Below are 17,959 nucleotides of genomic sequence, written 5' to 3'. Positions count from 1 at the left end.
TACCCATCGTTGAAGGGGATGTTTGTGGAGCCTTCTCTTTCAGTTAGGTGGCTAATTGTACGCTGCCATTCACAATTGGATATGGCATGCCTGCAGAGATTTAATGTGATCTATTGGTTGTGAGATTGCTTAGCTCTGTCTATTGCATGTTGCTTCTGTTGTTTAGCATGCATGTTGTCTCACGTTGTATCTTCACTAGGTTGGCACCTCATTATTAGATAAGCCTGGTGCTGCTCCTGGCATGCTCTCCTATGCTCTTCATTGCATCAGGGTTGATCCTTCAGCTTGATGGTAATGGTAGAGTGAGGGATATGCCAGGCCGTGAGGTTACAGATTGCAGTTGAATACAATTCTGTTGCTGCTGATGGCCCACAGCTTCTCATGGATGCCCTGTTTTGAGCTGCTCGATCTGTTCTGAATCTATCCCATTTAGCACAGTGGTAGTGCTAAACAACACAATGGAGGGTGTCCTCAGTTTGAAGATGGGACTTTGTCTCCACAAGGGCTGTGTGGTGGTCACTCCTGCCGATACTGCCATGGACAGATGCATCTGCAACAGGTAGATTGGTGAGGACGGGCTCAAGTAGGTGTTTTCCTCTTGTTGGTTCTCTCACCACCTGCTGCAGGCCCAGTCTGGCAGATAAGTCCTTCAGGACTCAGCCAGCCCACTCACTACCAGTTGCTACAAAGCCACTTTTGATGATGGACATCAAAATTCCCTATCCAGAGTGTATTCTGTGCCCTTGCTACCATCCATGCTTCTTCCAAGTGGTGCTCAACATGGAGGCATTCTGATTTATCAGCTGAGGGAGGGCAGACAATCAGTAGGAAGTTTCCTTGCCAATGTTTGACCTGATGCCATGAGATTTCACAGGGTCCAGAGTCAAAATTGAGGATTCCCAGTGTATACCACTGTGCCACCACCTATGTTGGGTTTATCCTGCCAGTGGGACAGGACAGACCCAGGGATGGTGATGAAGGAGTCTGGGACATTGGCTATAAGATATGATTATGTGAGTATGACTATATCAGGCTGTTGCTTGACTAGTCTGTGGTTAGTCAATTGACTAGTCAATTCTCCAGATGTTCGTGAGGAGGACTTTTGTAGGGTTTTATTCTTTAGCAACTTTTTGTAGCAATTTGGTACAACTAAGTTAAAGGGTAATTAAAAGTCAACCACATTGCTGTGGGTCTGTAATCACATGTAGGCAAGACTAGATAAGGATAGGGCATTTTACCCTAATCCAGTTGTTCCAGATTATTAATTGAGAATTGAATTTAAATTCCCTGGTGTGATTTGAACTCCAGAGCATTAGCCCAGTTCTCTGGATTATTATTCCAGTAATATTACCACTACACCACTGTTCAATGATAGAGGCTATTTCTAACAACCCAATAAGTTTACAGTGCTGGCCCTACAGCCCTGACTTTGGTAGCAACACCACAATATGAATGAAACAGTGTTACAACGCTAAACTATACAAAGCACACAGAATAAACTGCTGACCAACTGCTTATACAAGTATAATTATTTGTATGGACAGAACAAAAATAATAAAACACTCCTGAATTAGAAAGACAAAGGGCAGGATTTTCTGGCCCCACCCATCGCCTGGATGGTCTGGTCCCACCAAAAGTCAATGGACTTTTGGCTGGGCCGCCGTATCCTCCACCATGGGTCCCACTATGATGGGGCTGGAAAATCCCAACCAAAGATTTGGACAAGAAACATACAATGTGAAACGTACAGCCTGTATCTTTAACCAGTATAAATAAAGAACAAATAACCCATAGTTTCCATTAATGATTCTCTCTCAATGTTAGAAGAGGATAATTCTGAAAAATTGGTCCCATGTTCTCTCAGAAAGCACTGAGCCCTTTAAAGCAAAGCCATATTATTAAATACTTAGATGTATCTGATCTGAGGGCAGTGCACTCTCCCACACCCAGTATTTGAATGCCACATAATAACCCACTTTGCTGAAGTGCATCTGCACTCCTGTAATTTCTGAGATCCCAGAAAGCTTTCCTAAGTATAGTTCAAAGAATTTAGATTCAGATGATTGCTATATATTTATGATTAGATGGAATCATAATATTTTTCAGCACAGGAGGAGGTCATTCACGCAGTCACCTCTTTGCCAGCTCTCCTGAGAAAAGCAGATGCATTTAATCTAATCCTCTGTCCTTTTCTTATACCCTTATTTTCCATTTACAAGTTTTTATCCACTTTCCTTCTCAAACTTTTATTCTGCCTCTACCACTGTCTTTGATCCTAACATTGTAATGTTAAAAAAAGTCTTCTGATTCCTCCTTTTAATCTTTTGGTGATGTCTTTTAGGTCAGTACTGATCAGTAAAAATAGTTTTTCTCCAATTTATGTTCTAATTTTGAAAATCTCGATTAAGTATTGATCCTTAGCTTCTCTTCTTGTAGAAAGAGTCCCAGATTTGCTGGTCCCTACTCATTATTAAAACCTTTAATTTCCCTTCATCATCCTTTCAACCTGCTCCATGGCTTTGACATTTTTCCTGGACAAATATTCTAACCAACGATGGTATAGATTTAACGTTACCTCAGCTTTTGTAAATTGAAAAGCTGTCTCCACAAATTTTCTAAACAAATCCCGCTCTTTGACTTCCATCTCTAATTAACACATAAGGTTAATCCTGCCAGTAATAACAAATTGATATGAAGCAGCATCAATAACAAATTTTAAAGAATCATCAACTACTCAGGCTGCTTCAGTTCCTGGAAAGGTCAAGAACAGGCAGATGAAAAATTAACTGTTGTTGGAACCAGTAGATGCCAACAAGCAGATCAGCACAACAGGAAATGTAATATTGTTTGTAGCAAGGACTTTGGTAATATAGCTTCTGCAAGCCCATGCTAATTCTTTTGACTATTTCAAAATAATTGTGGAAGTGGGTTACATTACATTAATGAATGATGTTGTTTCGTCAACAAGTGATGCAATTCTTGTTGCATGTTCCTACAAATATTACTGAAAAAGTGTGCAAAGCATTTTCAGTGGCAAAGATACCAATTTAAATCATACACCTGTAATTCAGAGGTCTCTGTTTAGACAACTAGTACCCCCTCCCCCCAACATCTTGGGAGGATGTATTTTTCAATGCTAATCTAAACTGGCAGATCTTTCCTCCTTGGACAGACTTCATATTGAATGTTACTTGTAATTTACCCATGTGGACGACATTTTCTTCTTCAGTTAAGAATGTTGTTAAGGATGCGTGCTCTACAAAACAAAAAAAAAGTTAAATAAATGAGTTACATGCTGTAGCAGAGGATCTAAAATTATCTGTAATATATGCATACAATAAATAGACACCCAAAGTTCTACAGATTATGATCCTGGCACTTACACTGAGATCGTGTATACTAATAGTAACCCTGCAGTGTACAGGGAGAGGGCATCCAACTGGTATGAAACTGCCAGGTACCGTGTTAGCAGAGGTGCATCTAGGGCACATCCCAACTTCCAAAGCTGCTGGGAGATCCAGTATCACTGGGTAGTTATTGGACCCTTGCCCCAGAAACATGTAAAATTGATTCCAAGCAGTCCCCTTTATAAAAGAACCTATTAGGCAAAAGAAAATTAACTTCTGAAGACCTTCAGGAATAGAGGACACTGTCTTGGCCTGGATTCACTTGCGCCACCAAAAAAGCTTGTCTATCTCTTTTTGCCAAAACAGCACACATTCCTTGAGTGGTTGAAGACAGGGGAATTCCCAGCATAAAGCATTCCTGTCCTTCGATCTTTTTCAGGAACAAAGGAGAGTCTGCTCCTAACAAAGCCTCACCAATACTGGTAATGCGGTACGGTACCAGGCATATTCAGCTTCCTGACAGTTTTCCAATCCCTCTACTGCACTCCTGCCAAAGTTGTGGTGGGAATGCATTGGAAGGACTGTGGTTTCCATGCCCTATGTAATTTTTCACAGCAAAAAAAAAATATTTGGTGCTTTTGTTTGCTGCAGAAACAGTCCTAACTAATAAATGTTGTGTTTTAGAATAATGGTTGGAAAGTTCCATTTTTTACTGACAGTCTATTCTCCAACTTTGGAAAGCTTAAAAGCCATATGCTTATGCACTTCTCAGTTTGAAAATGATGCATACAGTATTAGGAGGATCACAGGCCTGTGTAGAATTAGTTGACCCTTTGCAATGGCAGTTCTACAATTGACCTCAATGGTCACAGGTTGAGGTGGGAAAAGGCAAAAAGCAGCAGCAACACTTGGCCAACTCTTACCTTCTCCAGCCTCAGGATATTGCTTTCAACTAGAATCATAGAATTTTACAGCACAAAAGGAGGTAATTTAACTGATTGTACCAATGCCGTCTCTTTGAAAGAATGATCCAATAGTCCCACTTCTCTCCTCTTCTCCCATAACCTTGCATTTTTTTCTCCTTTTCATGTTTATATCCAACTATTGTAATTTCAACCAGACCAAGGATTGTGCTTGGCACAGTTTTTCTCTCTGCATTTGATTATATGTATATATACCCACTGCACCAGAGAACATGAAGGATTTTAATAACATTTAAATATAGGTCTGTATTTGCATGAGGGTTACACCCAGGACATTCTTGCAATTAGACTGATTTATAACCCAGTGTATCTCACTAAAGCTTAAATAAAAGTACAAATCTCTTCAGCTAGTTGTTAGAAATGCTTTTTCTTTCGTCAAAGGATCGTTATGTTCTAGGTACTACTGAGACATGTCATTCCATGGTCAGGACATTCTTTCAACCAAAGCACCACTCAAAGTTTTGACATGATAACATCTTGCGCTTGATATAATTATAAGAGCATAATGCAGTCAATCACAGACAAAGAAGTAATAAGAGACAACTCCAACAGTATAATCAACTGCAACCCAAACACAAGGTTGTTTGAATTTTTTTTTAAATCACTCGGTATCTCATTTTCAAAAGTAGGACATATAAAACAGAGGAAACGTATAAATTTTAAACACATTATAATGGACTCAGTTATAGAGTGAGGCAACTGGATCTTTGTTGTGGAGTTCACCATCTTTGGAAGCATTCATTCCAGCAGGCACATCATGATAACACACAAAAATCTTAGCTGCTATGGGTATGGTTATAAAGTGAGTGAATGTACTCAGACAAAGTGCTTCACATGTCTGACCCTCAGAAAGAAAGAGCTTGCATTGATTTCATACCTTCTTGCAGAATATCCCAAAGTACTTTACGGAGAACTAATTGCTTTGAAGTGCAGTTGCTGTTGGTTTGTAGGCAAAGCAGCAGCCAAATTGATGTTCATCAATCAGCAAAGTTAAACCTTTTTATTTGGTGCTGTTGATTGAGAAAAGAATATTGACCAGGCTACCTGCCTTGCTGTTCTTCAATTCATATCATGGGTTTTTTAACATCTTTTTAAATAGAAAAGATAAATAAGACATCATAGTAACATCTAATCTAAAAGGTGGCACCTCAGACATTGCCTCACCCTTTCATTATCACACACAGCTATTAAGTAATGATTGGTAGATTAGATGGTCATGCAAACTATTATATGCTCATATGAAGTGATTTCAAACTTCCCAAATCTTATCTAGAATTATTGGTACCGATGGCCAAGCTGGCAATCTTATGCAACTGGCCTGATAGGGAAGGTGAGAAATTGGGCATCGACAATGTGGAGCCAGCTGACAGTCTAAGCTGATGAGGGTGGAGTGGGTTTGCATACAGGCAGAAATATTTTTGTTGGCCCAGGAGGAGCATTCTGGCCTCACAAGAATAAAAGATGAAAAAAAAATTTAGGCCTCAATCTTGCATTCCAAGGTCGGGTGCGCACCCGACCCGAGCGCACGTAAAATTGCGCAAAAAGACATCGGGCGTGTTGCCCGTGCAATTTTTAGCTCATCGCATGGGCAAAAATGATGGGCAGAATTCACGTTTTAATCATTTCCTCATCCACGGGTGGGATGAAATCGCCGTTAGTATATACAATAAAAAGAAATATCTGGGGACAGCATTTTTATGAGGTATACTTTCAGATGCTTGATTGTGCTACGTGGAAGTTTTTGCAGCATTTTTGCGCTTTTTATTATTTGGAGGTCTGCAGCTCCCTGAGGCATCTGCCTGCCTTGAGCACTCACCAGCACTCATGGTGACATCGGCTAAAGGGTGGCACCTCAGACACCTCTTCCTGCTCCCACCAGCAGTGTCAAGCCTTTCTCAGGGCACACCGGGGGCCCGTTTCCCGTCCGCTCTGGGGCCTGTCAATCGCGCGCGCCCAGCGAGCGCAAAATTCAGTCCTTAGTCTATGTCAGCCCTGACTCATTTGGTAGCACTCTTGCTACAAAGTTCTGGGTTTAAGCCCCATTCCAGGACTTGACAAAAATCAAGGCTAACACTCTGATGAGGTACTGAGTGCTGATTTGTTCAAGGTGCCAACTTTCAGATGAGACATTAAACTGAGGCCCCTATGCGCCTGCTTGTATGGATGGGAAAGACCCCATGTCACTATTTCAAAGAAGACGAGCAGTGGAGTTATCCACAGTGTCCTGGCAAATTTTTATCCCTCAATCAACATCATAAAAAATAGATTTCCTGATCATTATCAAACTGCTTTTGGTGAGAGTTTGCTGTGTGCAAATTAGTTTCCATGTTTCCTACATTACAACAGTGACTATGCTTCACATCTGTTCCGTAATTCTGATAGGAGTGAGCTTTTGCTTGACATGGTGCAAGTCAAAATTGCTTCACTGGATGTAAAACACTTTGAGACATCCAGCATTCATAAATGCCAGCCTTTCTTTTTTGTTTCTATTCTTTGAGCTGTCTCCAGCAGTCCCTTTAAAGACCATTCTTTAGGCTTCTTAACACCACTACAAATGGGCAGAATATATGCTGCGTGTCTGCTGATTTGTACTTCAAAATGTGCAGCAAATGTGACATTTACCTAAATGTTATGAAGGGGCCCAAGAGTAGGGTAGAAAAATACAAAAAAGGACAAGGTTAAGATATCGGGGAAATTTTCACTTGCAGTGCTGGGAGGAAAACAGGCCACAGTCAACTGACCACCCGCTTTTTATTGTGAATGGGAGTCCATTTGCCGTCCAACAATAAAAATGAAAATTCAACCCAACATTTCTACAAATTAAATTAAAGAAAATGGCAGCAATAATTTTTCAAATATTAATTTGAAATCATTAGAGGAAAGGCTTTTCAGAAAGCTAAGGATAGATAACATTGTATGTTTGCAAATGTCCATAAATCATGCATTAATGTGGCTTGGCTTAATCTTTAATTCTACTCTTTTTTCTCCTAAGCTAGTGAAGACATTACCATATGTAGAAACACAGATATAAACCCAAGTCCTACCCTTTTTAATGTAATACAACAGTACACTCTATCAGTGAAGGTATCCTTTTAGCTATAATACTTCATTCAGTATGTTATCATCAGTGTGAGTAAACTGAAAGAAGTAAAACTTAATTAGAAGAATATTTACCAAAAACATCCCATGGCTTTGCTTGCTTACATCTGACGATTTTTTCTTTGAAGTAGTAGACACATTTACAGCTAAAAAAATCTGAAGATTCTTTCAATACAATCTGATTGGTGTTACTGCTAAATTACTAAATTTTCTTCCATATACTTAAAGCTCTGCATTTAATGTCGGGTAGAATGTTCTGCTATTTCTGCCAACAGCGGGAATCGTGGCAGGCAGGGGTGTTTAATTTGAATGATTGAATAGGTCAGTTTGTTCTCCTAACTTTAATGGCAGGTTAAAGGTGGGTTGAGTTTCCTGTTGCGCAATGTTGGGAAACCCATTTGCGTTCTTTTGCATTTCGTTAAGTTCCCCACCAGCGAGAATTTAGAATGTTCAGTTTTACAACTGTATATAAGCAGCATGCACATGGTGAGCTTCATCTCTGCCACAACTTTGAGGTCATTAGATGTTGCTTTCGCCTTCTTAGGGACCTCGCATAACTTCACTTGAGTGCCATTAGCAAGTGGTGCGCCAAGGCTGGAGAAGGGAGGCAAGCGGATGCTGGAGGGGAGGGGTAGGGTGGAGCGAAGTTTGGACAGGACAGGCAGGCTTATTGGGGAAGGGGGTGGAGAGTGTCTGGGGAAGGTTGTGGGGAGCAGCATCTTAGAGGGCAGCATTGGTGGTATTGACAGTGGGGTCCTGGGAGGTTGAAACAAGGTACTGGTGATAGGAGGGAACAGTCACAGTCAGTGGGATGTGGTAGGGTGGCAGGTCCAGAGTGAGAGTGTGATAAGTGAAGGAAGGTCTCATTGGTGTGGGTACTATAGAGGGAGACTGCACAGGTGACTTGGGAAACAGGACGGGGCAGATTCAGGGTGGGCATGGGGATAGTAGTGGGTGTCAGCTTGGAGGGGAGGGAAGGCGTTTGGAGATGGATCATGATTGGGTCCAGGAAGGAGGTTCAAAAGTGACAGAGGGGAGAGGAATAGTGATATTGGGTGGGTCTAGGGTGATGGCTGACCTTGAACATTCAGTTAGTTAGTCAGCGAGATCTCCCGAGGAGCGGCTGTTCGTTCTGTGCCATTTGCCATTGGCTGCAGTCAGAGGCAGCAGGGAGGGAGGGAGGTGGATGCCTTCAATGGCTAGTGGCAGGCAGTAAACTCCTGACTCCAAACCTCCATCCTCCCAGGTGAATAGGCGTGGCTGATGAGGGCTCATGTGGTTAGTCTTTTCATGCTGCCCAGGGAAGTAACGGTGTAGTGCTATTGACACTGGACTAGTAATCCGGAGGCCCAGGGTAATGCTCTTGTGGTAAAAACAGAAAATGCTGGAAAAACTCATAGGTCTAACAGCAGATCTGTAAAGAGAAAAACAGAGTTAATGTTTTGAGTCCATATGACTCTTCTTCAGAGCTAAAGAGAAGTAAAAATGTGATTAAATTTATACTGTTTAAGGAGGGTGGAGCAGGTGAAGCTAGATGGAAGGCCAGTGATAGGTGGGGACAAAAGAGAGATTGACAAAGATGTCATGAACAAAAGGACAAAGGAGGTGTTAATGGTGGTGGTAAGGGCTAAAGGTGGTGCTGATAGTGGCATTAAGGTAAGAAAAGCAGAATGTGATAATAGCAGGAAAAGGGTTAGCACTCTGAAAAGAACAACATAAACAAGTGACAGATGGCCCTTATGGGGGTGGGATGGAGGAGGGGACAGTGATGGGGAAAAAAAGATCAAAAATAGGATGAAAGGTGGGGATAAAACAATGAATAAATGAATAAAAATGAAAGTAAATTAAAAATAAAAATAAGTGGATACTGCATTCGCTGCTCCCAATGCGGTCTCCTCTACATTGGAGAGACCAAACACAGACTGGGTGACCGCTTTGCAGAACACCTTTCATCTGTCCGCAAGCATGACCCGGACCTCCCTGTCGCTTTCCATTTCAACACACCACCCTGCTCTCATGCCCACATGTCCATCCTTGGCCTGCTGCAACGTTCCAGTGAAGCCCAACACAAACTGGAGGAACAGAACCTCATCTTCCGATTAGGCACTTTACAGCCTTCAAGACTTAACATTGAGTTCAACAACTACATATCATGAACTCTCTCCTCTATCCTCAGCCCTTTTTTATCCCTTTTTTCAATATTCATTTTTATTTTTTTATTTTAATTTTTTTTTATCCACTTATTTTTATTTATTTTCATTTTTATTCATTTATTCATTGTTTTATCCCCACCTTTTATCCTATTTTCAATCTTTTTTTCCCCACCACTGTCCTCTCCCCCCCACCTTACCCCCACAAGGGCCATCTGTAACTTGTTCATGTTATTCTTTTCAGAGTGCTTACCCTTGTCCTGCTATTATCATGTTCTGCTTTCTTACCTTAATGCCACTATCAGCACCTCATTTAGTCCTTACCACCACCAGTAACACTTCCTTTGTCCTTTTGTTCATGACATCTTTGTCAATCTCTCCTTTGCCCCAACCTATCACTGGCCTTCTATCCAGCTTCACTCGTTCCACCCCCCTTAAACAGTATAAATTTCATCACATTTTTACTTCTCTTTAGCTCTGAAGAAGAGTCATACAGACTCGAAACATTAACTCTGTTTTTCTCTCCACAGGTGCTGTTAGACCAGCATTTTCTGTTTTTGTTTCAGATTTCCAGCATCCACAGTATTTTGCTTTTATCTTAATGCTCTGGGGACCCGGGTATAAATCCCGCCATGACAAATGGTGGAATTTGAATTCAATAAAAAGCTGGAATTATAAGTCTAATAATGACCATGAAACCATTGTCGATTGTTGTAAAAACCGATCTGGTTCCCTAATGTCCCTTAGGGAAGGAAATCTGCTGCCCTTACCTGGTCTGGCCTCTGAAGAAGGGCAATTAGGGATGGGCAATAAGTGCTGGCCTAGCCTAGCCGTGTGATGCCCACATCCCATGAACGAATAAAAAAAAAAGGAATGGTCTCTCTATAGAGTCTCAAGGGTAGTGGAAACAAGCAGAATAGTGTCAGAGGGAGGCTTCTTGCACATGGCTCTCATCAAAGAGCAATGTCTCCATATACAGTCATGTATGAATGGGAGAAACGCCTATCTCTGGTCCTCCAGGATGTTTGCCATGTCTAAACGGAGGGAAACCTGTAAGGGACATGCTCACTTCAATTTGTTCACGCATCCACTGGGGCTGCAGGTAACGCTGCCTTGGTAATGGCTCTCATCCAGATGAGGAGAGGGAAGGCCCATTACCAATTGGCACACAGCCAAGAGGAGCAAGGGCCTGAGCAACAAGAGACGGCGGGGCCTCTAGAAGGTCAAGGTGAACATGGATCATTGCAACGGTGAACATTGGCCCGACTATGTGTGTATTGCCGGAAGTGCTTTTATCTAGAGGTGAGCGAATGGCAATGCCCAAAACTTTGTACATTCCTGCATGTACACACCTGCCAGCTTCTCCCATATGAACTGTGACCACAAGGACAATGGAGGAGTAGTGCGGAGCTCCTGGCCTGCATTGAGTGAATGTCTGTACGAGTGCATTTTAAATATGGCACAAGGACCTTCGACCCCATGAGGTGACAGCAGGGCAGGCGACTTCCTTCCCACCCTGCCATAAGATTCTCTGAGCTCCTCACAGATGCATAATTAATAAGCTGACCAGCAGAAGATCGTGCATGTTCAGCCATCCCCCCACCGAGCGGGAATCACACCGACTTTCCTGCCCGCCACCAGACTTAGTCTCCAGAATGGAAAACTCTGCCCGTAATGATTCTTTTTCTTGTTATCAGTGTATCACAATGAAGTCTAACCATATAAGCAATTGTTTCAAACATGTCAATCTAGGTATAGAAGTCCAATCTGTCATCATTAATATTAGCTTAAGTTATGTGTACACTACACCATTGATATGTTTTCTTTTTTTTAAAAAAGCAAACCATTATATTCAATATTCTGATGAAAGGTCATTGATCTGAAACATTAACTCTGTTTCTCTCTCCACAGATGCAGCTTGACCTGCTGAGTATTTCCAGTATTTACTGTTTTCATTTCAGTATATTAAACAGCCTGGTACAAAAAAAAAACTGCAATGTTTACAGTAGGAATGCTTTACAATTTTTGAGTCTAACAGGTAAAGGATTTAGTTTAATAATTATACCACGGGACTTGCCAGAATATAATTCCATTCGATCGGCTTCACCTACCTACACTCGTACTTTCAGGCAAATGTCAATTTGAACCCTGTTCATCAATATCCATCATTGTCATTCCATTGATTATAGAATCGTATTCCTTGGCCCAATATTTATGGGAAGGTGGGGAGGGAGAGGGTAGTGGGGGCAAGGGACCATAACAACTGGGTAACCCAGCAATATGGGTACTATGGAGTTCCTGCTGAATCTAATGGCAGGACAACATTTCAATCTTTTCTCCATTTCTCATCCAGCCAGGTTGAGAGGTTGGTAGGGCTGTGAGTTGAGATCCTAAAAGCTGGAGCAGACTGGAGATTGTAAAGACTGGGGGTAGATCATAAAAACCAGCAAGGGACGTAGGTTGTGGAGCTTGTGAAGTTGGGTGCAGTGGGAAAGAAATCATAAAGATTGCTGGGGGCTTTGGGAAGATCATGAAAGCTAGGAGAGTGGGGCGAGGGGGTTGAGAATGGTGGCATAGATCATAAGAGTGGGGAAGGGGATGGAAGGTAGCTCAAAAAGGTTGGGGGGAAGGGAGATCAGAAAAACCTGGGGACGGTGGGGAGGGACTGGAAAGACTGGGCCAGGAACGGGGAGGGGAATGGAGATTTGAAAGGCCTCATTAAAATATTTGAATCACGCAGCTGCCTCTGGGGAGAAGGTTATTTGCCTGCTCCCAAACTGTTTTTTGAAATTTTAACCCCCATCTCCACCCGACACTCATGTACCCTAATTTGTTATTTCTCATTGATCAACCATCTTTCTATTCAAGTTGCATTAAAAATCACATTCTTAAAACCCATATAAACTATATCTATGGTGTTCTCTTTATGTATGGTGTGCTGAGGTAGTGAAAGGTGCTATATAAAAGGAAATCTTTCTCTTTAAAAATTTCAGATTCATTTCAATCTCTATCTATCCATAGAACTCTGTTTTTGATGCACCCCGTTTCTGTCTTCTGCGAAGGTATTTACTTTGTCTTCTATGCATCTCATATTTGAAAACCCTACTGCTGATCTGTCTATTTATTTGTTAACCTTTCTGTCCTGTCAATTGAGTTAGATGCATCTCCGTCTCTTCAAATTTCTGCCTTTTTCCAGTCTATCATGCTAATTCTTGACCCGTCATTATGTATTGTTATTCTCACGTTGAACATATCATGTTCACTTTGCTCTTCTGCCCTCTCATGAATGCTTGCGCAGTTCATTTCCTGGAACTAAAATTGAACAATGCTTCTTTTCATATTGCTACATGAACATAGTGATTTAGGAAGCAGTCATGAATACGTTCCACAAAATATGATCACATGCATTATCTTAATACCAGTTTGCCCTGCAAAAGTTGAAATCCCCAATATTATTCTTTGCTGCTTCTACACATCTCTCCAAACTGTATGAAAATTTAATCGCAATTCTTCTGTGGGCTGTAACGCACACACCGAGTTGCACCAATTCCTTTTCCATTTCTAACTAATCATGCGAGTTCTGACTTGACACAACTCCCTCGGACACACTTCCTTTCTAACACAATGGCAGAATCCTTTACTAACACTGCGATCTCACTCCTCCATAGACTGGCTTACTGTACTGAGGCAGTACACTTAGTAAAGTAATGAATTCTCTCAAAAAGTATTGCTTTTAATGTACAGTATACAAGTTATATTTTTCCACTGTCTAATTATTAATATTTAATAAAAATACATTCAAACATGAATCAATATATTAACTAATTTATAAGCTTACTCAAAAACATTTATCCATGTCAGCCAATCTATTGTTCTGTAATGGGGAACTATATAATGGACAAAATTTTGCAGTCAGTGGTGAAGGAACGGTACTTGCTGCTGACCTCAAAAAAAGCTGTCAACAAAGGTATAGTGGTGCCTATTGTGTCAATTGCCTCATTCCCGAGATTGTTTGAATCTGGCACCAAGTCAAGGGGATCTCTAGGTGTCCAGCAACAGTATTGCCATCAAGCAGGGATAAATAGCTAATCACGTTGAAGAATTCGCACAAACAGAAAACCAGGAAATGTAAACCATTGACTTCCTTCACTTTTAATCTTACAGATTAAATTTTATAGATACTGAAATAAATTATTTGGACATACACATAGGGAAGAATTTTCTCCCTGTTTGGGGGGAGGGAGGGCTGGGGGGAAGCACAGGAGCAGACGCAAGCAGGCACGCCGCCATTTTACGTGGGCGGGCCAATTAACGCCCGCCCGGCGTGACGTCCGCCAGGAAGCGCTCCTTGTGCGGGCGGGGGGAGGTGGGGGGTGGTATTCCCTCAGCCGAGAGTGTGCTCTTTCGTGCATGCCCGCGAAAGAGTGCACTGATCTCCCTGAGGCTAAGTGCTGCCTCAGGGAGATGGGCTCCAAATGTAAAAATGGTGAAGGGGCAAAAATAAAATATCCCCTCATGTGACACTGTCACAATAAATCAAACATTTATTAAATTTTTAAAAACCCTCATGAAACCTCATCCCGCCCGTGGATGAAGTTTCATGCTTTTTCTGAAGCCCGCCAGGGCTCCCAGCCTGCCCACCAACCCTAAGATTGGACGGGCAGGTCCATTAATGAGGTTCATGATTTTGTCAATGGCCTCAATAAGCCGTTGACAGGTCGGCGGGCGCACAGCTGATTTGGCTGTGCCCCTGCCCACCTGAAAATTGAAATGACGCGGGGTGACGTTGGGAGTTCCATCTGATGTCATGCTGCGTCATTTTACGCGTCGGCAAGCGGGCACCGCCCCCCACTTGCCAACTTCAAGATCCTATCCATGGAATTAAGGTAGAAGCTAAAATATTTTAAACAAATTTCGTTAAAAAATTCAAAATATGTAGAATTCTTATTATCATAATGGAGGAATTTGACATTCACCAAATATAAAATTATTCCTTCAGGGCCAATGAGGCTGGTTAGTAGTAACTATGAAATTAGGACACTGTTAAAAACCCAGCAACGTCTCATTCAACAAGGTGCAACTTTCTCAATGGTTTTTATAGCAAGACTAATGGTGCAAGAGTAAAATTCTCACCAATTGAATAATTTCTAATTGATTTTGGGGACTTCAATAATGTGTCCTTGAAGAAATGTAGAATCACTGACAGCAACCTCTGGATTTCTGTGTTATTCAGCACATGTGGGGACTTCAGAACTTGCTGTCAGGTTCAGAGGAGGAATGGCAATGAATGCTAATAATTTCACTGATAAATATTTCTGTGTTTACAGCAGTAATCCAGGGTTTATTTAATTTAGATAAATTGTGATTTAACATTTAAGTCCTCAATATTTTCTTTGCATGTGTCAACAAAGGAAAACATTAAAAAGTGCAACAATTTTGTAATTTTACAAATACACATATTTATAGAAAGAGAGAGAGACCTCAAAACACAGTACAACAATTTATTTTTTACCTTAATATCTGTGTAACCTTTCACCCTTAGTTGCAGCAGCCTGCAGAAGTGTTCTGGAACTCAAATTGACCAGTTCGCTCTGAGTCTGCTTTATATACACAATAACTGGGAGGAAGTGATGCAATTTGGGCATTACAGTGTGTTTTTGTGGTTCTCCATGAAGAGCTATCGAATTGCCTGCTTTCACCTTCAATTACAGGCTTATTTCATAGCCACACTAAAGAGGAGGGATTTACGCCACAATCTGCAATTCTAGGGACTCCACAAAATCACACTCTTTACTGTGGTTCAGCCACTAACTAAAGTAGGAATGTTCTCCTTTGGTGAAATTCCCCCCCATTGCAATAAAACTAAAAATGGAATAAAACCGCATTCAGCATACACCCTATCTGTGCATGTCGGTATAGTGATAATCTTAAATCCATATTTTAAGAATGCTTTCTACAATGGATCATTATTATTCCTGTCTCATCACTAGTGTTTCAAGATTATGATCAGATATTTCCTGTCAACCACTAAATGTTTCGCTGTTTTTACTTTCAATGTTCACCTGTAAACATTTGCAAGTACGAATATGTTAAGTGTGAGAATTTCCTTCCAATAAACTGCAACTTTACTAAAATACTTAAAAAAAATAAAAATACAGACTTTGGGGATATTTTCCTTTATGTGTGAAATGTAATTTGAAAAGATGTACAGTGTTCTGTTACTAATTATATTACTATTTATATTACTAGTTCCAGCTTTACTTTTATCCTGAAGTGGGTGTAATGAAATAGTTTTTAAATAAAGCTTGTTAAGTGCCTGTGTTAAGAAGGATATGTAATTTTGTTCTTTGAGGAATATCAAAGAAAATAGTTATTTGCTTCTATTTAGTTTGGGGAAAAGCTCCAAGAAAGATTTAAAGGAGTTAAATCTTTCAGCACAGGATTGGCACAAATTAGTTTGGCTGAGATTTGTCATCTGTATATTTTGGGTCAAGTGGCTTCTATCTGTTGTGCCATGGTGCAGCAGCAACTGCAGGAAAAGGACAACTCAAGGTTCTAGAGATATGTAAGGCACACCATTTGTAAAATAAAGAACCCGAGGAAGTAAATGCACTGTAGCAGAGTTAGTTACTTGGGTATGATGGAGAACTAACACGTACATAACAATGCTCAGCTTCAGCAAGAAGCCTATTACTGAGGTTGACTGGTTGATCCATGAAGATTTGGAGACACAGTCATCACTGGCATCTTAATTCACACTGAATGGTCTACACTCAATGATCATGTCACAGGCCAGCTTTTGAGGACATTGGAGGAGTCTGTTGATCTGCCAATTATGAAGATAACTGAAGCAGTCTTTTATAAATTCAAGGCTTTTGTAGATATCTTTGCAGGTACAATTGCGTCAGTCACTTCTCCCCCTGTGGTCTGAGCGCCTGCTTTTTATAAAAGTTGTCTCCTGCTACCCAATATCTATCTGGTCAGATTTCCATGTCTAAAGCACCTTTAATCTCCCCAAAGACAGAATGAGTAAACACCGGTGAGGTGAGGTTTGCTTTGAATCATAAGCTAGTTTACTTCATAGTTGACAAACCACACAAAGCAATGAAATTGATGAATCATTGTATACAATCGGTGCAACTACTGATTGCTAAAATGCAGAAGTGTTTTTTGAATAAGGAGACTGGGCCACAAAATGGCCATTGGCCTCTGAGAGAAACAATTTCTCATCTTGCATTGTAATGCCATCCATTTACCTAACAAGAAGCAAACAACATTTGCTAAAATGTTTGTGAAAATAACATGGGTGGAACTTTCCATTCTGGAGTCTAAGGCCGGGATTTTCCATGCCTGCCGGCATTGGGCGTGTTCAATGGCGTGAGCAGACAATATGGCACAGTCAGTTTCACAACAGCGTGAAATCAGTTCGCGATTGTTCACTCAGCGCGCCAATGGCGGGCCGCGTTCCCCACCATTGTACGTCAGGAACCTCATTGTAACACATTAGCATATCTTTACTGGCCTGCATGTCGGAATCAGCTGATGGGACGGTGAGGTGCCCCATTTCACTCTCACGTTGTCAATGCAGGAACTCACCCATGGCTGCCACGATGGAGTGTAGGTCTGCACACAGCTCTGCAGTCTGCTAGACCATGGCATCCGCCATCCTCCCCATGGAGACCTCCATGTACTCACATGTGGGCACCACTGCATCAGAGAGTAGGCAGACACACTCCTCTGACTCGCAGGCCACTCTGTAGAGGACTTTCAACAGCTCTGCGTGATATTCCGCCACCTTCTGCTGACTCTCCAGGATGAGTTGGAAGGTCAAATTCAGAGGTTCATCATCTGACTCGGACCTCACAGATGCCTCCTCCCCAGCAGTCCTCCGAGTGCCGGGGAGCTCGGCTGAACCAGCCTCCTCCTGCTGCGGATACATGTCCGTGCGGTGACCACCAGATTGTGAACCCAAGCCTGCTCTAGATCTAGAAGCTGTAGAGCTGTACCTCTGCACTTGTGGAGGGTGTGGGTAAGCGCTGTGACAGGTCTTCTGGGCTGCTTATTTCAACCTCTTCACTGGAGGAGGTGTCCTCTTGGCTGCAAATGAGAACATGGATGGAACTGAGAGACTGGCTGGCTGAGGGTGTCAGTCGCTTGGCAGAGCTCCATGTGAACCAACATAGAGATCATTAGTGCACAGCAGCAGAGCTAAAAGCAGGAGAGAGAGAGCACTCACAGTTGTGTTGAGGGAGGGATGATGTGGTGCAGGATCTTCAGGTGGGTGTTTGTTGTCAACCTCACCGTTGCCGCAGGCACGGTCCACATCCTCACCAGTCAGCGTGCTGGCATGGTCCTCAACGTGAGTGAGGGGTCGATTGTG

At 41.8% G+C, this 17,959-nt stretch overlaps 1 protein-coding gene across 2 annotated transcripts in view; it reads right to left on the bottom strand.

Moving 5' to 3' along the window:
- Positions 1 to 15,874, bottom strand: part of anxa3a (annexin A3a) — a 100,206-nt gene extending 84,332 nt beyond the window's left edge. The window contains exons 1-3 of one of the 2 annotated variants that reach the window (XM_078543608.1): positions 15,092 to 15,874; positions 3,203 to 3,256; positions 2,576 to 2,669 (exon numbers count right to left, since the gene is read on the bottom strand). In XM_078543608.1, coding sequence (XP_078399734.1) covers positions 2,576 to 2,644 — 69 coding nt within the window. In that variant the 5' untranslated portion in view covers positions 2,645 to 2,669; positions 3,203 to 3,256; positions 15,092 to 15,874. The remainder of the gene's footprint in view (positions 1 to 2,575; positions 2,670 to 3,202; positions 3,257 to 15,091) is intronic. The other variant, XM_078543618.1, reaches the window with a different exon arrangement.
- Between the last annotated feature and the right edge of the window lie 2,085 nt (positions 15,875 to 17,959).

Source organism: Cetorhinus maximus, chromosome 1 (genome assembly GCF_964194155.1).
Source record: "Cetorhinus maximus chromosome 1, sCetMax3.hap1.1, whole genome shotgun sequence".
NCBI classification, from domain to species: Eukaryota; Metazoa; Chordata; class Chondrichthyes; order Lamniformes; family Cetorhinidae; genus Cetorhinus; species Cetorhinus maximus.
This window is presented reverse-complemented; position numbering and strand designations above follow the sequence as displayed.